General features: G+C 36.3%; 1 protein-coding gene across 2 annotated transcripts in view; it reads left to right on the forward strand.

The window, feature by feature from the left end:
- SNX13 (sorting nexin 13) overlaps positions 1-24,708 on the forward strand; it is a 66,099-nt gene that overhangs the window by 31,462 nt on the left and 9,929 nt on the right. For both annotated transcript variants that reach the window (XM_063411142.1, XM_063411132.1), the window contains exons 6-20: positions 1,494-1,615; positions 1,762-1,863; positions 2,525-2,613; positions 3,067-3,150; positions 5,488-5,626; positions 6,075-6,163; positions 6,814-6,913; positions 8,437-8,630; positions 9,600-9,704; positions 11,145-11,277; positions 11,998-12,035; positions 16,305-16,374; positions 18,943-19,082; positions 21,481-21,588; positions 23,690-23,800. In XM_063411142.1, the coding sequence (XP_063267212.1) occupies positions 1,494-1,615; positions 1,762-1,863; positions 2,525-2,613; positions 3,067-3,150; positions 5,488-5,626; positions 6,075-6,163; positions 6,814-6,913; positions 8,437-8,630; positions 9,600-9,704; positions 11,145-11,277; positions 11,998-12,035; positions 16,305-16,374; positions 18,943-19,082; positions 21,481-21,588; positions 23,690-23,800 (1,624 nt within the window). The remainder of the gene's footprint in view (positions 1-1,493; positions 1,616-1,761; positions 1,864-2,524; positions 2,614-3,066; positions 3,151-5,487; positions 5,627-6,074; positions 6,164-6,813; positions 6,914-8,436; positions 8,631-9,599; positions 9,705-11,144; positions 11,278-11,997; positions 12,036-16,304; positions 16,375-18,942; positions 19,083-21,480; positions 21,589-23,689; positions 23,801-24,708) is intronic.

Genomic DNA, 24,708 nt, shown 5'->3' on the forward strand with positions numbered 1-24,708 from the left:
GAGTACAATAATTATAAATATAATATATTAATATATAATATAATATATTAAAATATTGAAAATCCTAGGAAACAGTATTAAAATGGTGAAAACTATGCTGAATAAACTGTTACAGCAAGCAAATTTATGGTTGAATGAAATGGACCTGGCTACCCAACTTCAGTGTTTTTGTCTGTTTGGCAGAGTTACTTTATTGGACAGTGTTGAGCACTGAGTTTGTGTCAAAGTAGGTCAAATTCTTGCAAGTTTATTTTTTTTTCCTGCAGTACTATAGCTCTTCAAAAATAGGCACTGTTCCTGTGCAGTTGTGTTCTGCTGTAGAAAGCAAATCAATTTCACAGGCCTGCAGCAGTTCTTCTGCAGAAAAAAAAGTGATGTAGTGTATTTATAATGCCTGTAGTTGGATATAGCTGAAGCAGTTTAGGTTAGTACCATCACCTCTGGTTTCACACAGCCTGTCAGCTCCTGGGCAGAATGAGTACAGTGGGAATTTTCTATTCCCTGATACCGCAGCTTTGGGAGCCTGGTGTAAGGCTGCCACCCAGAGGTTTTGTGCGGTTCTGCCTTGTGCAGTTGGGGGATCTGGACTGCTTGATCTGTGGCCCTTTGGAACAGCTCTGCTCTTATTTATATGTCTACATGTTGCAGTAGCCTTCCCTTTCTTCCAGAGTTTGTTATCTTTTTGTCTCTCCTTGAGAAAGGAAAGAGCAGTTAGGAGAACAAACACAAAAAAAGGAAGTGTTGAAGGATTCCTGCTGTAACAAAATGGGCATCTTGAGAATTCAGCAGTAAAATACTTAGTGCAGGGTAAGAGCTGCTACTAGCATCAAGGTTCATTAAACCAGTAATGCACAATCACATTTTTAGGTTGCTCAGTAAGACACAGATATCATAAAAATAACTGTATCCTTTTCACACCTCTAAGAAAGTAGTTTTATGTAAATCTAACAGTGACTATTTTCTGATCTAAACCTATGTGCGTTGTTGGAAGAGTATGCTAAGTGCCTCATATAAGCTGTGGAATCAATTGTTGATAACATTAGTTTGCGTTTAGTTTCAAGTGAAATGTGTGTTTTCTCACTGGTGCATATTCTCCAAATTCAGAATAAAATTATTTTTATTGGATGCCTTCCAAAATTGTAGAAAGTACAGCTGAAAAAGACCTGGGGAAGATTTTAGTTTTACATTGTGAACTGTTTATGTCAGGACTTGTCACAAATATTTGACAATGTCACAAATCAGAACACTATTCTAGATGCAAATGTTGACTTTCAACTAAATCAAATATAAATATTAATGTGGTGCAAGAGTGGTATTTTACAATGTTTGGTTTTTCAGTGGATAGGCAATTAGGAGACTGATTTATTTCTTTGCTTTTCCATGTTTACTATCAGTGTGGCTCTTGTCAGGAAGGAAGGAGAAGTAGGAATTTATTATTGTTCTTTGTGTTCACAATAAAATAATTAATTTCCATGGATCTCCTTTACTAATAGGTCAAAGGAAACAGACTGGCAGCCTTATTTCACTACACGACTTGTTGATGACTTTGGCACTCATCTTCGAGTTTTCAGGAAAGCTCAGCAAAGGATAGCAGAGAAAGGTGATCAGATGAAAGGTAATGTGAAGTACTTTTTTATTTGAGTCTGAGTAGGCTGGTATCTTATGTATGTGAAATATAGTTAGCTTTATTTTATAATTCAAGTTCACTCTCAAGTTTCTAGTCTTGACAAAAACATGCTTTTTTAATTTTCTTTTGCATAGATCAAGCTGAGGAACTTGTAGATACATTCTTTGAGGTTGAAGTTGAAATGGAAAAAGAAGTCTGTCGTGATCTAGTCTGCACTTCTCCCAAAGATGAAGAAGGTCTCTCAATATTATCTTCTGAGTAAATATTTTAGTATGGGAGACTAAATTAAAATACTAACAATAGTGTTCACTATCTGAAATGCATTAAAATCTTACCATATGACTTTCAAAGTGTGGCTATATACCATACGTGTATATTTCCTCTGGTTTGTACGTATTAATGCTATAACTAAAACGAAGCACATACATATGTAAGTCTTTCTCCTTTCATTGGAACAATTTTAAGATGAAAATATTTTTTCCTGGGAGGGAGGGTATGGTTTTGCAGATTATTACTGCTTTTTGTTAGATGTGTCTTCCTTATCACTATGCTGTAGTTTTCCTTCAAAAAACACTGTATTTTAAGGTAAAGTGTTGAAAGACAGGGAAAAAAGCTGTATATGTTAACTAAGGAAAATGAATTAGAGTTAGGTTGTTGGGGTTTTTTTAATCTTGCAATTTGGCTTTTGTTGTCTTGGGTTCAAGATAAATCTTTTTCATCAGTGCTGCTTCTATTTCATCTGAAAGTGTTACTGTAGTGCTTGGAATGTAAGAGATATATGATTGTATGTTTGAACTCAGAATTAAGGATTTCTCTATGGGATTTGGTGATATCAAATAAAATGTGAAGTAACATAACAGGAAATTGTGCTGAGGGGGTTTTGTTTTCCTTCTCTAGGATTCCTAAGGGATCTGTGTGAGGTTTTACTGTATATATTGCTACCTCCTGGAGACTTCCAGAACAAGATCATGCGATACTTTGTCAGGGTAAGTACAGACTCTAAAAGCCCTCCCAACTCTTTGGGTTGTCATAAAATTTTTTTTAGATGTAAACTGCTGATTTTATTTTCTAAAATTGATCTAATTTAACATTAGGGTATTTTAAAAGCAGTAGAGTCTTGAGAAGTATTTAATAGCAGTGAACAGTTTGTCTAAAATGTTTTTGAAGGTTGTTTTAGCTCTATCATGACAAAAGCATGGGAAAGTGGATGTTGTTTTTCTCGAGGCTGTTTTTTCTTGAAGAGGTTTTTCTTGTCATTTCTTGCAATTACAAATTATATTTGTAGTGTTAATTGGAAGAGAATGTGGTAGCGCCTATTAAATGTTTTCTGTAATTACACTTTTGTGTTTTAAGCTCTACACAGTAATGTTTAAATTGTTGCAGTTATACTAGCTTTATGAATAAATTTATAAAATGGTCTATTATCCTTTGTTTTTCAGGAAATCCTCTCCCGAGGAATTCTTCTTCCATTAATAAACCAGCTCAGTGATCCTGATTATATTAATCAGTATGTCATATGGATGGTAAGATGTAAAATGTTTAAAATTATTTGTACTTCCAGAACATTTTCATGTAAGGTTTTAATCAGGTTCCCTATAATCACACTGGGTAGGTATCTGGTATAAACATTACCGATGGATGTCTTGGCAGAGACAGTGAACTTAGGGCTGCTATATTAAATTTTATACACACATACACACAGAGTCTGTATATCTGCACTCTTCATTTTGATTATTCAGCAGAAGTTGCTTGACTGAGGACAAATGTATCACAAAATGTAAAGTTCAGTCCCTCTGACTGTTCTGCTTGGCTTGGGAAGTATGGCAGTAACTGTGGAGGTGCTTTCCCCTGACCATGGTTACAGTTTGGCCTTTCAATCTTACGAGGCCTCAAGAATGAAAACTAAGAAATAGTTATTTTCTGCTAGGAATTTCAGGGAAATTGTTTTATGACTGTTTGTGTTAAACCTAAATAATTCAACTGAATGGGCAGAAACAATTTTTTTTGCTTTGAGAACTCTCAAATGCACCTGCAAAAAAAGCCCCCAAACTTTTAAAATAGTATTATATAGTAAAACTAACATAAATAGAATATTTATTCTTTAATTAACATTACTGATTCTTTGCAAAGCAAGTTAAAACTCACTCTCATATGTTATTGTTCTTTACAGTTCATGAATCGAGTTTATTTTTTTTTTCCCCAACTTCTCTCTTTTTATGCATGTATTTTAGTCTTATGGTGTACATTCAAAATCTATGCTGAAAACACCCTTGCATTTCAAAGTTCTTGTTATGTATGGAATAATGGACTGACTTCAAGTGTATGTGTACAATGCTTCCTTTACTCCAGCCTCCTCCATTTCATGTAAAAGTTTGCACACATTCTATAGGAACCTAGCTTTAGTAAGAAAAAGTATTGCTCATCTGGACCAGAATTTTCAAACTTGGATTCCCCTTTCCTCCTACATTTGTTCTTTATGTGTAACTTGGCCTTGTTCCTTGTTTACTGAGCACTGCCCCCCTATCCAGAGATAGGATTCTGAATTTTTTATAAGGCTTTCTGTTATGATAGTGATGTCTCAAATAACTAATTTTCAAAATTGCTTTCTGAGATGGAGCAGCAAATGTGCTGGACAAAAGATAAAGAAAAAATGAATACAAGTCATACGAAATGGAAATTGTTGCAGAAATTAAGGTCAGAAGTAGAGATGGCTGAAATAAATCCTGGCTCCTTTGACATAAAGTCAGACTTGAATGAAAAGATCAGTTTCTGGAAAAGAGAATTCTAATTCCAGATTTCTAGGCATACCACAGTCCAGGACTAATTCAGCTGCAATAAAATACAAAGCTTCAATATAAAATTAGAAGTTATTTCAAACTTCCCTCTTCACTGTGAAATACACAAATTTACAAAGTGTTTTATATTCAAGTATTGCCTGTAGTATTACTTGTAAAAGGATATTTCTAGGGAGATTTTTCCATTAACTTTGGTCAATGGTATCCAGTCTTCATTCCTTCTGCTTAGTGCAGCTCACGTCAATGCACTTTTTTGGTACAGACAAAGTATTAAATTTCCATATCAATGTGAGCATTTATAAGAGGTGTGGGTGTAGTTTCAGATGGTAAAGACAGCATTAGAACTCAACCCTCAGCACCTGTGTGCATTTGTTGTAAAGCTGCCAACCTTTGCCTGATCTCCATGCTGCATTCACAGTTTCCAGTGATCTTGGCAGCACAGGAGGCTTCCTTCACTTGTACAAATTCCTTTGAGTCCCTACAGCAGGTTCACTCTATGCCAACACTGGTAAAATAGTATGTATTTAGTTAGCTTAATAGTAGTTTCCAGGGTATCTGAGTTAGTGTTCCAGACAGGAGTAATTTACTTTTGTTTTCCCCTCAGTAGGTTATGATTACATTGTAGAATGTTTTAATTCTTTTTGTAATTCTGTATCTTAAGAAGCCATTACTCTAGGACCATGTATGTTTGCAGGGGATCTTGGTAAAGCTGAACCTTGTCAGTGGTCTCACCATTTCCTGCCTACTTAGCTAAGGAGATAATAGCAGAAGAAGGTGGATTGGATTTTGGAGATCTTCACTAAGGAGGTTGATGGACTTGCCATGTGTCTGTGTTGTACTTCTTGAAAACAGAAAGTGATAGTGTGAAATAGGTTTTGATTATGCATGCTTTTTGTGTCTTAGTCCATGTAAAATTTCAGTACCAAAAGGAAGATTTAAACGTGTCAAAGAATTTTCAAAATGCCACTTTGCAGTGCTGTATCAAACTAATTTACTTAAAGAAAAATCACATCCTGTACTTTTAGCTGGTTTGCATTGCTTACACTATAAAACTTTGTGTTTCAGATTCGTGATTCCAACTGTAACTATGAGGCCTTTATGAATATTATTAAATTAAGTGATAATATAGGAGAGTTGGAAGCAGTGAAAGATAAAGCAAGTGAAGAACTGCAGTATCTTCGATCTCTAGATACAGCAGGAGATGGTTAGTATTGCATTGTTTTGCAAAATATGAAATGCATTTAGCAGCGTGATCTCTGTAGAGGATTGTAGCAATTAAAAAATAAAAACTCTGATGCAGCAAAATATAAAGTATTTTATTTAAAAAATTGCCTAAGAAGTGATAAAACTTGAGTTTTCATTTTCATAAGTGTTTTGGTGGTTGGTGTGTGTTTGATTCCTTTTTGGAAGTATAGGGAATTTGGTTACCTAAGTGTATTTCTGTTAAATCAAAACTGCCTGACTGGTGGTTCTGAATTTCAGTAATATTTAAGGTATTAACAGTAATCAGTTAACCATTAATCTGAAAAAGCAAAGAAAAAATATTTCTCTGTGTTCATTTTCATTAGCAAGGTATTTAAAATGAAAAAAATAAAAACTAGGACTTTATTTAGTCATCTGGATTGCTTAATTGTCCTTGTTTTTGCTTTCAGATATCAACACTATAAAAAATCAAATAAACAGTTTATTATATGTTATTAAAGTATGTGATTCAAGAATTCAAAGGTTGCAGTCAGGAAAAGTAAGTGGTTTTAAATTTTTTTTAGTTTCAAAAGGGTGAGGTTGAAAATGACTGACTAGTTGTTCGTTTTGCTTGTTTTATAATTAAGGGTTGATGGAGGTGGTATGTTTGGCTTTACTTAGTTTCTTGACTTTCCTTATTTGGCCTAGATGTGGTTCCAAGATAATGTAATATTCTGCATGTATTGACAATTAAAGTGATTAAGCATTCTATAGCTGGACTTGAAGGCATTGCTGTAAGAGCAAGAAATGTCATAGAGGCAGAAGAAAATGTGACAGAGATAAATTTAAGTTGTGGTGATCTGTGGTCCATCAAATGCTGAAATTAATTCTTATTAATTAATTTCTTGCTACTGCCACTGTTGATGAGATATTTGGCGTTAATTTGACCTGCAGACTATGACATGAATAGCAATCATAAAACCCAGCTTATGTAGCAGAATAGCTGCAGCCCATTTTGAAGGCAAATAATTAAGAAAACATGATCTAATCTAGACCTTCATTTAATAGTGATCATGAAAATAGCTAGTCATTGAGATGCTACTTTATTATATGTACTGTAATTTTTTAACCTATATGTTTTGTAGTATGTAGAATCTTTAAAAGTTAATTTTAAAAAAGCCTATGAACACACTGAACTGTGTCTTACAGGAAATAGATACTGTGAAACTGGCAGCAAACTTTGGAAAACTTTGCACAGTCCCCCTGGACCATATTCTGGTAGACAATGTTGCACTACAGTTTTTTATGGGTAAGTGTCAATTTATCTGATCTATCTATTTATAAAGAATATGCTAACTCACAGGAGTGTATAGTTGGAATTGCTAAATGTCAATATTAAGAATATCAATCAGTTTTGTTGGTGGTTATAGTCCTTTCAATGCAGCAGATGGAAACAGTCCAGGAAGTTCCTGGAGTGCGTGGGCGATACTTCCTGACACAGTGAGGCAGCCAACCTGACAACAGAAAGGGACCTGTCTGAACCTGGTGTTTGCAAACAGGATGATGTGATAGTTGGAGGCTGTCTTGGGCATAACATGAACACCCTCAGTCAGTTTGCAGAGGACACTTAAGTTGGGCAGGACTGTTCCTCTGCTGGAAGACAGGGCAGCTCTCTAGAGGGAAGAAGGCTAGATTTGTGGTCTGAGATAATTTGTATGAGATTCAGTAAAGCCAAGTGTCAGATCCTGGACTTGGGTCAACCCCAGGCAGTGCTGCAGGCTAGGGGCAGAGTGGCTGGAAAACTGCCTGGCAGGAAAGCACCTGAGGGTGCTGACTGACAGCTGCTGAACATGAGACAGGAGTGAGCCCAGGTGACCAAGAAGGCCAGTGGTATCCTGGCCTGGATCAGCAATGGTGTGGCCAGCAGGATTAGGGCAATGATTGTTCCCCTGTACTCAGCACTGGTGGGGCCACACCTCAAATCCTTGAATTCTGGGGACATTCACTACAAGAAGGACATTGAGGTGTCTGGAGCATGTCTAGAGAAGGGCAATGAAGCTGGGGAAGGGTCTGGAGCACAAGTTGTACGTGGAGTGGCCCAGGGAGCTGGGGTTGCTTAGGCTGGAGAAAAGGATGCTCAGGGGGGGACTGTATCACTCGCTACAACTGCCTGAAAGGAGGATGTAGTGACGCAAGGACTGCTCCCTTCTAGGCAGCTAGCAACAGGGTGAGAGGAAATTGCCTCAAGATGTGCCAGATGAGGTTCAGATTGGGTATGAGGAAATATTTCTTCGCAAAAAGGATGAAACATTGGCTTGATAGGCTGCCCAGGGAAGTGGTTGAGTCACAGTCCCTGGAGGTATTTAAAAGACATGTAGATGTGGTGCTTAGGAACATGGTTTAGTGGTGGACTTTTGGTAGTCTTGAACATCTTTTCCAACAAAAATGATCCTGTGATTCTATGAATCTGTTTTTTAGAAATTCAGTTTGAACTTTGTCTCCATTTGTATTATGCTATACAAGCCTGTTATATTGACATGGTAATGACAGATTCACTTTTTACATGTGCACTTGAGGGTTCAGTGCTTAGTTCCTAGACTTTGGTCTCAGGTTTTTTTTTTTTCCTGATTATCACTATAATGTATATATGTATGCATATACACACATAAATAACACCAATATGTATATGCATTTTTTAAATTGACTCTATATGGCAAGTATTCCAGATGTATAACCAGATCCTGGTGTTCCATGTGTAGTCAACATCACAGAGAATTCCTATTCCAAGATGCACAACAGTAACTAAGGTCATGTGGTGTCTGTTTTCTGTAGATTACATGCAGCAAACTGGTGGCCAAGCACATTTGTTTTTCTGGATGACAGTGGAAGGATACAGGGTTACAGCACAGCAACAGCTGGAGGTACTTCAAAGCCGGCAGAAAGATGGAAAACATCAGACTAATCAGACCAAGGGTCTATTAAGAGCAGCTGCATTTGGAGTTTATGAGCAATATTTATCAGAAAAGGTAGGAGTAACTTAATTCTGCAGTTTGGTGTTTGTACTGATACTTCTTTGATAGTTCTGAGTTAGTTAATATGAAATGGTTGTTGTGGAGCACAAGTTGCTTACATGTTGACATTTAAGCTGTTGCTTGTGTATCTTCTCTCTCTCATGTCAAGTAGGCTCATATTGCCACTGACTGATGCACTCATATTGCACCCTGTCAGATGCACTGTGTTCCCCAGAAGCTGACTTTCTAGAACACTCAAACTAGAGACCGTGTAAAGACAGAATAAAAAAGTGTCTGTCTGCATATGCTGTCCATTCCCTTCCTTTTATTCTGCCCTTCACCCTTGCCTGCTGCCTTAAGAAGTGTTATTAAAAAAATGGAACTAAGTATTTGTCCAAACTTGAATTAAGATTGGGTTATCAGATGAAATAGCTTCCTGTGTCTTTGTACCCTTGTCTGTGTAAATTGCTCAGATATCACCACTGAGCATCTTTCAGTAGGCAGTAAGGATTCCTCTGTGGAAGAAACCACTCATCAGCTTGTATTGACAAAGCATCTTTGTTCTGAAATTGTGTGTGCATAAAAACCACCTCTCAGAAATGGGAGTTGGCAAACTGTTAGCCTTTCCTCAGACATTTCATCCTATTATTTTTTTATTGGCTTATTCTTGTTTCTGAATCTAAATCTTTTTAATAAGTAAATAAAAACTGTTTATAAGTCTGAGTAAATGTATGTATAAATTGTTTTTGAGGCAATCCCTAGTGTTTAATAGTGAAACTTCCAAGTTTTTTAATACAAACTCTGAATTTAATTTTGGAGGTGGAGGGGATCTGACTCCTGTTGTATATTCTAGACAGTTATAGAGATATTTGTGAAGAAGAAATTTAGTTTACTTAGAGTTGCAGCATTGCATTGGATTTTATTTGTTAAAGTACAACTTTCTTATTTTTATGCTGCAAAAGTTGATTTAGATCTCTATGACAGGCATCTCCAAGAGTTAATATTGATGACAACTTAGTAGCAAAACTTGCAGAAACCTTGAACCATGAGGATCCAACACCTGAAATCTTTGATGACATTCAGAGAAAGGTATACTCTATTCATCCTTTATTTCATAAGAACTGTTAATGCTGTAGACTATAAAACATAATTACAGATGCTGAAAAAGAAGGAAGTCAAATATCTAAACCCTAAAACCTGTGTTACCATCTTGCTGTTCTATGAAAATCACACTCTAAAATTGTCAACTTTTGCTTTGCCATTTGTTAGCCCATGGTTTTCAAACCAGTGGAGAGAAGGAGTAGGTGTCCTTCCTGTATGACTCTAAATATGAAACACACTTCAGAATTATCATGTTTTTATTTGTGCTAATGCAACAATTTAAGAACAATGTCACAAGTAGACTAAGACATACAGTTTTTGTTTAGTTTTACTTCTGTTTTTCAAAGGTGAATGTAATTCACCCATATTAAATCTTATAACTCTTCCCAGAAATAAGTTTGACTAGTCTGTTTATGCAAATTTGCACAGTGAAGCATTCAGAAAGAGCAAGTACTGAAGAAGAAAACCAGTATTTTTACTACCTGCTTATGTATACTTTATCACTCAAGTATATGTTATAGTATTTAGAAAGGAAAAGTGAATGATTAATATTCCAGCAAGAAGTTACATACCCAGTCTGAAATGTTTTTATTTTAGATCATTTGATCTTCTTGAGATCATTTTGATCTTCTCATTCATGCTACAAATTAGTGATGAGCTGTTGAACTTAGAATCACACTGTTGTATTTGGACCCCCATTTAACACTAATTAAAGCACCTTGTGAAATCTGGGCCTTGCTTGTGAGTTTTGCTGAAGAGCATAAATTTCCCATATGTTACAAAAGAAATTAACTTCCTCAAACCTGTATGGATTGGGGTTTTTTCTATTCTTACTGGATGATAGTACTTGAACAGTGGTCCATGGGAAAAAAAAAAATCATTAAAATATTCTAGAGTTGACATGAGTATACAAACATCATGAATTAATTCCTGCTATGTACAGATATTTTTGTGTATATGTATATATACTGTATAGGCTGTGAAGGTAAATTGTTTGAGGTGGTGTGGTTAAATCTTTGTGAGGTATGGCTACATTGTATTGGCTTAACTAGAAATTGTCAGAAAAGTCACAAATGGTGTCTTCCCTCCCCTTCTTTCCCTCTTCTCACCTCTTGCCCTAAGTGTTTCTAGGTCTACATGTATAGTTCATGCACAAGGAGGGACTGAGATAAGCTTTTATGAAATGGATAAAGACCAAATAGGTTTATACTGCAATTGGAAGGAAGCATTTAAAGCTATTGTGCTACTTCCCCTCCTAGATGTGCATGTCTGACTAGTTAGATGTTATCTGATAACCTTTCCATTCAGAGTAAGTCAGAGACACGTATGCAGAGGTACTTCCTGTTCAAGTAGAATTTATGAAAACTAGTCTGATGAATTAAAAAATGCAGTAAGTGTTTCTGAAGTTGGCATTTTGGTTTCACTAAGGTGTATGAGTTGATGCTGCGAGATGAGAGGTTCTACCCTTCATTCAAGCAGAACGTGTTGTATGTGCGTATGTTAGCTGAGCTGGATATGCTGAAGGATCCCAGTTTCAGAGGATCAGATGATGGTGAAGGAGGTGAGCTCTGTATCTTTAGGGGGTATTTCATGGGACCATTCTTTGCTCTGCTTTAAAATGAAAATTAAAAAATTATCCACACTGTTTTTATGAAATTAAATACTCCTGTGGTGTCTCTGATATTTAAATTAATTCTCCTCCTTGTGCTTTTGTGTGTAAATTGTTTTGGGACACACATAGAGTTTTCACTGTAGTAAGTGTATTAATCTTGTATAAATTCTTGTCAGGTCTTGGTAACTAGTTTGTCACTAAAATAAATATTCTTCCATTCTACTTTTTCTCTTGAAAATATTTAAAATTCTTCAATGTGTTGGGTTCTTTTAATGCATAACTGTGAACCTCTCTGGAAATAGAAATTGAAAGTACATAAGACATGTGGCTTTTTAAAGCAAATAAAATCCTTTTTTCTTGTTAACTGAAGTACAAATCTAGTGGAAATTGTTTTCACTGTTAAACTAGCTCCTTAATAAAGCAGTACTGTGTGGGGATATAAACTTAAAGAAAATTATCTGAAATATTTATTTAGAATCTTTATAAAATTACATTTAAGTGTCTTTATTGGAAATTTGAAACACTTGCATGTTGCATGCAGCATTTTGCCCAGTGCCACAGTCTTCCTTCATTTTCCATACTGTTTTGTGGATGCATTTTTATTTATGTGTGGCTCTATAATGGGGGAAATCTAACAAGCTGATTTTTCCTTTCCCTCACTGCTCCCAGAATCTTTTAACGGGTCTCCTACTGGCAGCATAAGTCTGGTAAGTGCTTGGATTTTTTTAAATTATTTTTGTCTTCAACAACAGAGAGAGTATGATAAAATAGTTTAACTTAATGTACATTACTGGCTTTACTTCACTGCCATTGAATTTCTGAAAGTTTTTGAGTCAAATTGAAACCTACAAGTTATTAATTACTCTGTAAGATAAAACTTCTCCTTTTTTTGTATTTTCCCATGTTTAATGACATTTTACATTGTTTCTCACAGAAACAGAAAATTTATGGAAAGCATACTTTCTTATCCCTATCTGTGTTTCTTAGATACAAATTTTGAGTTGCATAATAGTAGGTGAAAACAAATCCTTTGAAACAGAAATGTCAAAGGATTAAATTCAAAGACTTTAAAATAAGGCATTTAATCACATTTCTGTTGGTTGATTATTTTTTTCATTAAGACTTGATTTGGAAACATTAAAGTACCTGGAGTTTATTCCAGCCATGAGTCTGTTTTTTTAATCTGTTCAATTTCAAGTTCAATTTTATTTTTTTGAAGTGATTCTTGACCTGTGTTAGTTTATCAAAACCTTTTCTTTGCTAAATGAATGTACCTAAACCAGAAATGCAAATACAGTTACTTAAAAAGGAAAAATCATAGAAAGTTTGAGATATATCCTCCCCATGTTTCTGTAGACAGTGTGTAGCTGAGCCACAAGGTATGCAAGATTGAGTTGGGCATATGAGAGTATGTTTCCAAACCTTTTAGTTTCATGAAGATTTACACAGAGATTTACAATCTGCATGCAATTTCCTGGATTATGTGATGCCTGGGCCCTTCTAGTTTGTTCTTGGAGGGTGCTGGTCATGCTTGCCTGCAAAGGAATGAGTGTTTTCTAAAGGAATACACGTAACATTAATGTAAATGTTCCATTGTGGGGCTTGGTTGTTTATGGGGTTCGGTTTTTTGTGGGTTTTGAATGTTTTTTAATTTAAACTGGGATTTTCTTTCCTATTATTTTCCTGTTGTTGACATTTTGAAATATAAAGACAATGGGAGGTGTTTAGCTGATACAATTTATGCAAACTCCTGGTAGATACAGAAGAAAAAATTATTTTAGCCTTTTGTTTTGTTTTGTTTTTTTCACAAGAGCCTTTTTACTGGTTAATCTGTTAAAAGGTCTTTCTAATATTTTTTAAGTACTCTTTCTGAAAATGTTGTAGCATACCAGAGTTATGTTTAATGGATGAGGATTTGTTATTGTGGTGGCTTATCTGGCTAGTGGTTGTCTGCTACTTTGTTTCAAGTGACTTTCCAAGCTAAGTTAGAAAGTCTTAAAGTCTTTACCAAGCATTGTTGCAGTACAAATAGGTATTTGCATGGGACTCTTCAAAGACTTGATACTTGTTTTTGTTGTGACAAGGGTATTTATAGAATATTACATTTATTATAAAGAGTTAGGAACATTCTAGGAGAAATACCTAAGTAGATTTCTCTTTATGCAGATCTAGTTTTACTTTTCTGTCATCCATATTGTTCAGGGTGTTCAGTGCTTTTACAGGTGTTTGAATACTGGTAGATTAGTTTTTTCTGGCTGGATTCCATGTCCAGAGTAAATTTCTGTACACATAGTTTAGCTCCCTTGTGTTAGTCTGTTACATAAGAAAAATAGACCTTAGAAAGGTTACTTCAAAGGTCAGGGAATTTCTGTACTTGCAACTAATGACAATGTATTAAATAAGATTGGGTTGTGCTATGATGTGATATTTTTAGATTTTTAATTAACTTGTGTTCCTGTGAATATATCTAATGGCAGAGATATTAGCTCATATTAAATGTCTGTCTGTTGTGTTATCTATTCAAGTTTCAACCTTTTAATTTACTTGTATTAATAGTTGCTGTATAGTGCCTTGCCACAGCAGTTGAGTGTTTCCTAAAGTTTCTGTTATAAAATAAATTGTTTGCAGTTCATACTTTCACTGGAAGAATTTGGAAGAGATGCTCAAAACTGTTTTGAGGAAAAGTTGTTCTACAAAAATATCTGAATTTCTGCCTTTTGATTTGATACTTTAATCTACTATATTAAATCAGTGGGTCACATTTTGGGAGTATAAAATCATTGTAAATATTTATAGACTCCTGCAGATTTCCTCTAAAGGATTCATAATGGGAGCTTTGCACTGAGTAAATACGAGTTACCCAGGTGTTCCAAGACCTTGAAGGGCAGCAGAAGTGGCTGGGTTGAACTTTTGGCAGTCATTAGCATGTGTCAGCTTGAACCTCACTCAATAATCACAAAGAAATCTGAACTTGAGTGGCAGTGAAGGGAAACAAGAAAACAAGAAATAATTATGCCTTTAAAAAAATATAACAGTACCTATTGTCAGTATTTTGTAGCAAACAAAACATTTGGGCAGCTGACAGTTGTCTTATCACATCTCTTCCATCTTGTTGTTTATCAAATCTTAGAGCTTTCAGAACATCAAGCACTTTGTCCAAGCTTCCAAAAATGTCTGCTGTTAGCCAGTCTCAGGTGATAGTCTGCTCCTGAATTGAGCACTGCAGTGTAGAGCAGCATGCCTGACAGGGTCATGGCTGGCAAGGGACCTGCTCAAGAATGGACTAAGTCAGAGTCCTGTGTCCAACAATGACTGAAAGGAAGCATAAAATTAAAGGAACACCCACTTATGGTGATACTTTACCAGAATAACTCTCCAGCATCCAGTAACTTATAGATTCTTGAGGTAAAGATGATGTCTGCTGTCAAAATATTTTTGCATAAATTCATCTGTTCTACCGTTCAACAGACATAAACTTCTGGCACTATAGCATGTAGTGGCAAAATAGATTCCCCCAAAGGGGTTTTCTTTCTTCTACATTTTCTCAATCTAGGCCTTAGTACTACAAGCCTACAAGCATATCATACAGGTATTCAGAAGACTCCCTACTGCAACACAGTTATTCAGACACTTTAAGCTGCGTTTTATTTGGTATCTAGACTTTATAACAGAAATGTTATTTCCCTCGGCTTCAGTAGTAGGCACTTAGGCAGAGACTGGTTGAGGTGGTTGAGGCAGAAGAGAGTCATTCCTTGGAGAGGACTGGAGGAGGAAAGAATGGAGTATTATGTTGGGATATTGTGGAGTTGATAAAGATTCAGATAAAGAAGGGGCAAGAGAACAGACTTTCAATAATTCATTTTTAAGTCCAGCCTATCTTTTGATTGTAATCTCGAATATTGTTTAATGTTTAAGGAAACAGAGGAGATTTAGAGACTGCTTTGATGTAGGTAGAGGTTTTAGTTTGATATGGGCATGGCATTGCTAACCAGTAAGTCCCATTGTAGGTAACTTTTTATGGTAAGTCACTATTAATCTGGCTTGGTTAAATTATAAAAGATAGTAGATAGCTATGTTCATTCTGAATGTGTTTCTTTGGAGAATTTTAGAATTCTGGGGTGAAATATACAAAGGGATCCCCATGTCTGTGAATTCTACTTAGGTAGCTCCAACTCTTTTTTTTCTTTTAACCTTGTAATTTAAGATTAGAATGCATAGCGGCCCATCCTCTATTTCTTTCAGTTGTATATGCAAGTCTTTCAACAGTCTTGAAGAGCTTTATTATGTTAAATCTTAGTAATCAGATGTATTAATTTTAACTAAAAACAAGGCTTCTCTAAAAGATCCATTAGGCTTCTTTTGATCCTAGTAATTATTAAATATGGAGACAGAGCATTAACTAGCTGAGGATGTACCTGTTCATTTTTTACAACAGAAAATATTCCTGAGAAAAATGTTGGCTTGGTTTTTTTTACATAAAGCAGAAAAACTTCCAGTTTCTACTGCTGCATAACATTCGTGTAGTATGTAAAGACATTTGAAAGAAAACAGAATGCTATAACGGTAAATGCCAAAAGACCTGTTACACAGCATCTGTATCTCCCCAGTTGTTTGGGAGATTTTCTGGGTTTGTTTTTTCCCTAATGCTCAGCAAAAGATCATTTTTACCTGTATTTCCATTAGAGTTGAAATATCAAACTGAAGTGGCAAATATGTTTGATCAACTATGAGTGGTCACAAAATTGTGTGTGAAAATGATGGAGAAAATGAAAGGCCCAATACTGTGCAAAAAAACAACTTTGGTAACCAGGTGGTACAAACACCTACGTTGTTACATTGCACTAAGCTTTTAGTATAGTGAATTGAGAGTTTGAAAATTAAATAGATTAATCAAAACACATCTCAAATACCATGTACTTCTGATCTTATTCTTTCTTTCCCATTTTTTCCTCCTACATGATCTCTCCACCCTTCAGTCATTAGATGACCTTTCTAATGGCCCTTCTGATGAGACAGTTCAGCTCCATGCATACATCTCAGATACTGGTAAGTGAATCTGTTATGATATCTGCTTACTTCTTTTCCACCATTTATTTTGAGTTTTTAATATTACAGGCCCTTGAAATCCTAATTGTCACATTTTTTTGGCCTCATAAAACATTTGAGTTCATATTTTCCATTAAGTCCTTTTGGAAATCTTTACAGTATTATTCTATAGGTCACAGACTATATATCTGTACATTAAAAAGTGATTTAATTTTTGTTGCTTATGGTATTGTTGTTACTACCTTTATATCTGGACAGTCATTCATCAAACATACTATTGAGTAGGATTTATTTTAGCAATTATTTAAAGAAATTCTGAAAGTCATCTCTCTTTCTAGTAACAGAATTATAATTCTTGAGTGTTTCATTCACTTGGTATAATATTTTCCCTTATTCTTTGTGCTTCCTTACTGACTTAGTTCAAGGAAGTGACTTCTGTCCTTATTGTGGTGGCATTTTTGGTTATCTTTTAAAAAAACTTTGCTTAGAAAGAAATTATTTTTCTTTATTACGTGAGAAGAAATAACAAAAAAATGTGCTATTATTTGCAAATGCTCTAGTTAAATGAGATTGCTTTGGGTGGTTGTGCAGTGGTCTTCAGATACTTTTTTGGTAGACTTTACTATGCAATATGCTTTTAAATCTCTGCATTTATATATGGACACATGCTGTCAGCAAGTATTCAGCTACTTTACATTTTAATTAAACCTCTTTCAACTCAGCGTGAGGGCAGTGTGCAATTCAAGTGTCATGTGGTCAGTCCTCAGAGAAAGGGGAAAATGAGTTGAAAGTTAAGAATGAAATTCTGCTTTTTTATTAAAATGGCATGCAGCATCTTTTTTCTGGATTAAACTTAAAAGTTTCATCGTTCTGACCTAAGAAAAAAAGATAAACTTAGAACCACATAAATTGTAAAATTTATAATCTTGAGGGCAGCATGTAACTACCAGTCTGACTCTGAACACATGATGCTCCAGTTGTAGCAGGAGATCTGTACAGGTTTGTATTGCAAGGTAGTATTAAACTGCATCTGTGAGTAGGCTTTTTCCTCACTTAGTTACTGTCCTTTACTGTGCATGAGGGTTATACAGATAGGATTATCTCTGTGTGCTTCAGGATTCACGCTGTCTTGGGTTGCAAAATAAATACTAGTTAAGGGGCTATGGCATAAAGGGCAGCAGTACTGCTTCTTTCTTTTTCTGCCTGAAGTGGTTCTGAAGATGCCACTTAGCAGTGCCCCTGAGATGTGATCTGGAGGCTGCAGGGCCATGTGGTCAGTGTGAGTGTAGAGGACAGGGCTTGTGCAGCATCTGTGGGGCTGAGGGATCCTGGCTCCGCTCTCTGGGCAGTCTTTTGGCACCATCCTGCCTGCATGCTCGTTCCTCTGGAGTTCAGCACTCATTTTCTTTTAGAGGATGGATGGCAAAGACAAGATGCTCTGTGTCCACTCTTCAACTTTCTAGTGTGTAACTCTTGCATTGGCAGCAGCTGCCACTGTCCTACAGGTGCTCCCTGCCTGCTTAGATAAAAGCATTATACTTCAGAGAAATCAAGACTGAAAGTACTACAGAGGATGGAATTGATGATTTCTCAGGAGAATTGTATTTTATGCAGTCTGGGTGCATAGAAAAATTCAAAGATCTTGATTAAAAATATTTTCATCTAGCCACTGGAAAACTGTAGGTACTGAATATTGGCTCGATACTTAGAAATATAACATGTTGCCAATTTAAATGGTGTGCAGTGTAAACAATATTGGTTCTAGTTATTCGATAAATAAAATGAAAGATTTTGAAAGAAACTGTACTGGGAAGAGTCTGTGAGGGAGAAATGTCCAAGAAGACTTAAATATTTAACAGAGATCAAAAAGATATTTGTTTCTGTTTCAGGTAGCTATATGCGTTCTTTTTATTTATAAATTGACTTTTCCATACAATGTGTGTGTGCACACACAGAGAATGCTTTATATATATGTACACACATCTGTATATAGAGTTGACTAAAATAGCACGGGGATTTTTTTATCTTAGAGTTAATAACTTACTGCTGAGTTAATAACAAACTACTGATGCCAGTAATAACGAATGCTTGCACCTTGCAGTCATTGTCCTGTATTTACAGACTTTTTTAATGTGCAGACTTTTGCAATGTGATTAGACTCCTTTGCAGACTGGAATTTCTTCTGGTTTCACAGTTGCCTTTTGCTCCCATCTTGAGTTCTTTAGTTTAAAATATTTTTTTGAAAGATCAATTTACTATTTAAAAGTTGAAAGTTTTTCTGTTTGTTTATGTTTTGCATGTCATTGAAACCTGTCTAACTTTAAAGCTGCTTAATCTCTATTTAAGTTTACGTAGGAAGTTTTGCAGGGTATCGTACAGTATTTAAGTTAAAGGGGTGGTTGGTTTTCTGCTTGCATGTCCATTTTTGTCTCTCAAGTCTGTCATTCCAGACATTTCTTCACTTCACATTTGTGTCCTTTCGTCTTCCTTCTTTCTGTTTGTTCCTTTTTTTATTTTTGTTTTTAAAACTACTAGTCTATGCTGACTCTGACCCATATGCTGTGGCAGGAGTGTGCAATGACCACGGCAAGACGTACGCCCTGTACGCCATCACCGTCCACCGGCGAAGCGCAAACGGCGAGGAGATGTGGAAGACGTACCGGCGCTACAGCGACTTCCATGACTTTCACATGAGGATCACCGAGCAGGTAGCCAGGCTCATGAAAATCTTTAGAGCTCCACGTTTCTGTAGTGTTATAACCGGTGACTATATGAGTGCTCTATGAAAAAGAAATGGAACTTAGAAAGTCTCCCTGCCTCCTGCCAAACTGCTTAGTTTGACTTGAAATCTTTGTATGGAAGTGCTGTTGGTCTCAGAGAGAGTTAGTTGTATTTGTCACAGAGATTAAGAAATAAAAGCTGAGGTTGGGAAATAGGTATTTAGATTTTAAGTGAGTGTTAAGAACTGGTGGGGTCCCGAAAGGGAGAACTGGTAGCACTTCACTATACTACTAGCAATCTGCCTTTTACTGCTATACTTGTATTCTCAGACTCTTAACCCTCCTAACATGAAAGAAGGAAGAAATAGAGAGTTGTAATTCACCAGCTGGTACAAAGTAGAACCTTCTGACATGAAAAAATGATGAAAACAGTGCTTTTAAAAGGGGGCTGAAGTGCTTTTAAACCAAGCCTTTGGAGAAGTCAGACTTGACTGCATAACCTTTGAACTAGTCAGAAGTGTCAGTTTATATCCCTTTACTCTGTTATTAATTGAGAGTTATAGAGAAAAAATTCTGTGCAGGTAAGTTAGCATTTTAAAATAACAACAATAATAAAAATTGAAAAGGCTTTATTAAAGCAAACACTGAATATTTGGATTAATTATGAATGAAGTCCAACTTTCCTTTGAATTTCTGATGATCTTAGTGTGCTGTCGATAAATTTGAAATACCAATTTTTGTACTCCTTCAAACTGATTTTTTTAATTAATTCAGTGTTTTGAAGAAACCTAGATCTTAGAGGGCATTAACATTCTGCTGATATGGGACAGTCATTTAAAGTTAAGATAACGTTAAATAAGTAGAAATAAATAGCAACATCAAAGATGTTCCAAATATGAAAGCTCAACATTTCTAGTTGCTAAGTCAGATTGACTTTACAGAGACTAGAAATGTTACCCTAGAGTACTAAGATTGTAAAAAGTAAACAGATTTCTGTGATTCACTGTGGCATCTAAGATGCTTCCAACAGTTTTGCTTTGTCTTGACAATAAAATAAACATTCTTACTGTCTTGTGTGCTTGTCTGAGACATTTTTATTGACATGTTAAGCATAAAAATTAGAATCATTAATTTGAAATTAATAAGAAGGGCAGGGACTATTTTTCAGAGAAAATAGATAGTTGATCCAAAATGGAATTGAAGTCAGATGTTCAAAGTATCTGAGTTTCTTTTCGTTAGAGCACTGAATAGATTCACACCAGTTCCTTTAATCAGTCATGTAATAAATACCTTTTGAAGTAGATACCTATATTTAAAATAGAGGCTGTTAGTTGCTTACATTGCTTCTGCTTGGATACAAGAGTCCAAATGAAAACTAGACCATCTTCTGTTCAGTTACTTTCCCATATGACCTACTTGCAAGGGAATGGGATTTGTAAAGTTGTAAAGAGCTATTCTTTGGTGCTTCCTGCAGGCCATAAGTTTTTTATGAGCTTCGTGGCCTTCCAAAGTTTACTGATGCAAAAAGAAATCTTGCAGGGACTGAATGGAATCCATATCTTTAAATCTGTAATGTTGTGGTCTTTTCTAGAGGAGAAGTATGCAACCTGTTTCCAGGTTATTTCTTAAAGCCTAGAATATAGTATGTTTCTCTCTTTACCACCTTAAGGATATTATTTACAGGAAGTCTGGATTTTGTATGGGGATAGAAGATTTGTTCTTGTCACTTTCTTATTTTTTGTGCATTTTACCAAATATATTCAGCCTTATTAAGTGTTAGGGCCTCATCTTTCCCATCTGCTTCCCCAGGATTGCTATTGTTCCTGCAAAACTAGATCAGAATACATGTCAACCAGTGCCAATCACTGTCATTACGTGGAGAAAGGGCACAGATCACGACATATAGAGCATGTTGTGATAACCTAGGTGTAAACTGGGTGCTGCCATCTCTCCAGAGAGAAAAGCTTAATTATTTCCTTAATAGGCTTGATCAGGATAGCAAAGGAAAGAGATTTTAGAAAGACATACTAGTTCTCTTGAAAATCTTTACTCTTTATGTAGTCTCATAATCCTGGTAACTACATTTCAAATAATAATGATAAATTTTGAGGCTAAGCCTTTTCCATACTCTATTGGTTTGTGTTTCAAAAGAGAGTTTCACGAGAAATTGCATTTTACCCTTGATAGTTTCCTGGCAGTTTTCATACATTTATTCTTGACAGCATACGTTTCACTTTGGCTTTTCGAAGGATTCTGAGTTCTAGGCATGAAGCAGAATTCTTTTTGTCAGGTGTTAGATGATTATAATAATAGGTGAATAGAATGTCCTTATATGAAGACTTGAAACTCTTGAAAACAGAATAAAAAAACTTCTCTTTTTTTCTAGTTTGAAAACCTGGCAAATATACTAAAACTTCCTGGCAAAAAAACATTTAACAATATGGACAGAGAGTTTTTGGAAAAGAGGAAAAAAGATTTAAATGCTTATTTGCAGGTAAGCTGTTACTGTTTTATTTTAGCACTGTGCTTGGAGTTATTTTTTCAGAGGTAACTTGCCTTTATGATTTCTTCTTTTGTTAAAAAAAAAAAAAAGCTGTGTTGTAGTTGGTACACAAAACTAAATAATATACCATAAGAACTTGATGCTGTCTCATAAGTTTGCATTTTATTTGGTGTTTTGGTTTATTCTTAGCCAGTTCTGTCACAGCTTTTCTGAGCTGGTGAGGTTCCAGGTATGTTGGGTTTGAGCATTATGCCACTGACCTTCTCCTGCTGACATGTTTGTGGTCACTTTCTCTTGTGCTGCTGTGTAAGGATTTCCGTGGCACCCACTCCAGCAGTGTAGCAAACCACACAGTTCCTCTACTTGCTGTGTGTCGTGGTTGGGGGGAGGAGGTGAAATTTTCCAAGGAGATGTGGGCAGTCCAATCAGTGATCAGCTTTTCTGCTAACACCTGGATTGGTCACTCGGAGGTTTAGACACGCCTCTGAGGACACAAAGAGTTAAAAGCAGGAGTCTGAGGGGCTCGGCCTCTTTTCAGATCCCAGTTTCAGCAGAGAGACATCTCTGGCCTCCTTCCCCCCTGCCCGGCCACGAAACTGGGTGGGGGAGGAGAAACACGTGGTCGGCTCAGGTAAGCCGGAGCCCCCGGGGGGGGGAGAAGAGAGGGGACAGGACTAGAACTGAGCTGCCCCGTCCAGGATGGAAGGGTAGAAAACTGTAGAAGTGTCTTCTGTGTGTGCTCACCCCCCTCCTCCCCCCAAACTCCGAGAGAAATTGCCCAGCCATGTGGGGGTTTGCCGAGCCTGGGAGTGCCTCAGCTTGCACCCTGCCCAAAAGAAACTGTTAACCCTTGCTTGGCAGAAAGAAACTTTTCTTAGACATTGATTCTCATGACTGGTAGTTTTCGGAGAGAGGGAAGCGGCCTGAGACCGAGATGATAAAGCATGATTGGAAAGAATTCGATAGAAGAATGAGAGGAGTAGCCTTAGAGCTAGACTTTTCTTGCATAATGTCAGCCATGGACTGAACTTGAGTCTCTTTTGAACATAAACTGCATTTTTGGGTGGATGCAGCTGCCCCTTGCTTTTGCTACAGTGACTGGCACTTGAAGAATGGAGCGAGCAGAAAAAAGAGAGGGAGAGTGAGGTAGTGCCCTCTGCCCTCAGGGCAGACCTGCTCCTAGAACCCCGGCCCCTAGGTGAAAAAGGGAGAGCTCAGCATGCAGCATCCTTAAAAAGCCCTGTATGTAGTTTTGGCCTATGAGACAGCAGTGAGAGCGCTAGACATAAGAAAAAAAGAGTGTCACCTTAGCAGACTTCTCCAGGCAGTGCTATAGGTGACATAGAAACACATAAGGAGTGGACCCGTGTTTTCTGAGGAACAGTCTGTGGTGCGAGAGAGACTCCTCTCTCCCTTGCTGAATTGAAGATTAGTTTGTTTTTGAGTAGTGATTGTTTAATCTAAAACCCAAGAGTTGGTCTTTGAAGAGTGATGAGTGGAGAAGTAGAAACTGGGAGAAGAAATGTTCTAAGAAGTTTTTATTTCTGTCTCTGTGTGTGTTTAAGAGTATTTCTGTCCCTGTTCTTATGTAATTAATAAAGTTTTAGTGAGTTTTTTTTTGTTTTCAAGATTTAAGCCTGCTCTGCTCTGTTCCTGATCACATCCCACAGGAGTTGTTAGAGAAAAAACATATATTCATGGGTGCACTAACATCTGGCCAGTGCTAACCCATGACACTGTGTCAGCCCAAAGAAAGAAATTCAGTTGTCTTCCTTCATAGGGACTTTCTGGTCATTTAGGAGTAAAATATATTGACCAAGTCAATGATCATGTTAACAGTAAATAATGAAGATGAGTAAAATACTGTGAAATGGCAGTTTGATGATAAAGGTGTATGTTTTTCTGTGTAATGCTACAATTGCCATAGTGGTTAAAATTATGGTAATTACTAAGAAGCCCATTGTTTCCATCTTGAGACTAGTGTAATGTGGAATAAAATTTAGGTATGAAAAAATGCATTGCTAGATGTGATGTCTTTGATCGTGTTTGTTCATTATGTATTAATATAATTTCTAAAAATTATTTTACTCAGCTCTTGTTAAATCCTGAAATAATGAAAGCTTCTCCAGCTTTAGCCCATTATGTGTTTGACTTCCTGGAGAATAAAGCCTACAGCAAAGGGAAGGGAGATTTTGCACGGAAGGTAAGAATGTTTTATACAGTCAAGGGAACTTCAGAGCATTCACTCATGCAATGATTGCATTAAACAGACATGTTGAACCGATACTAAAAAGTCATCTAGCACTTTGAAAACAGCTTGCAAGTGAGTTATTTTAAAACTTTCAGTGGCAAGGTATCTGAGGACATATGGAACCAAAAATGACCTTTTTTAAATTGGGTAAATCTGTTTGTATGACAAGGAAATAAAATTTTGAAATTGGGCACAATGAATTGCAGTGAGCACTCTAAAAGTGTGTTTGTTGCAAGTTGCTTTGTCAGACATCTAAGGTTTTGGGGGTTTTTTATGGTCTTATTCCTTCTGATTTCTTTTTGTAATTCCTTACTCTGTATTTGCTGCTGTTACCATGCTTTCCACCCTTCAGCCCAAAACACGATATGCATTTCCCTTCAAAAGCACTTGTTACGTATTTAGGTGTAACCATCCAGAGTCACTGGTCAAATTCAGAACTCTGGGCTCTGCATCCTTTTTGTTTAGCCACCAGAACTGTCTTCAGACAAATGGCTCTTTGTTCAGTTGACCAGTTTGTGTGAGCATCTGCTTTGCAAATGTAGCCATTTCTAAAGTTTTAGTGATTTAGATATAAAAAGCATCTGCAGTTCTATTGTCACCTCAAGTTACTGTCCTCCCTATATTCCTTAAATAATTCACAGTGAAGTAGTTAAATATTTATCAGGGTTTATATAATGATTAAGATGTGTTTTCCAGCTTACAAGATTCTTTATAAACATAACTTTATAAAGGGCATCACACTGATGCATCTGTTTGGACCGAATAGAGTATATAATATAAGAAAAATTGCAAAAGTTTCTGTGGAACCACTTTGTTCTTAATTATACTTGCTGTGATACATACTATTCCAGTGCTGTTTA

This window comes from Prinia subflava, chromosome 1, assembly GCF_021018805.1.
Source record: "Prinia subflava isolate CZ2003 ecotype Zambia chromosome 1, Cam_Psub_1.2, whole genome shotgun sequence".
Taxonomy (NCBI): Eukaryota; Metazoa; Chordata; class Aves; order Passeriformes; family Cisticolidae; genus Prinia; species Prinia subflava.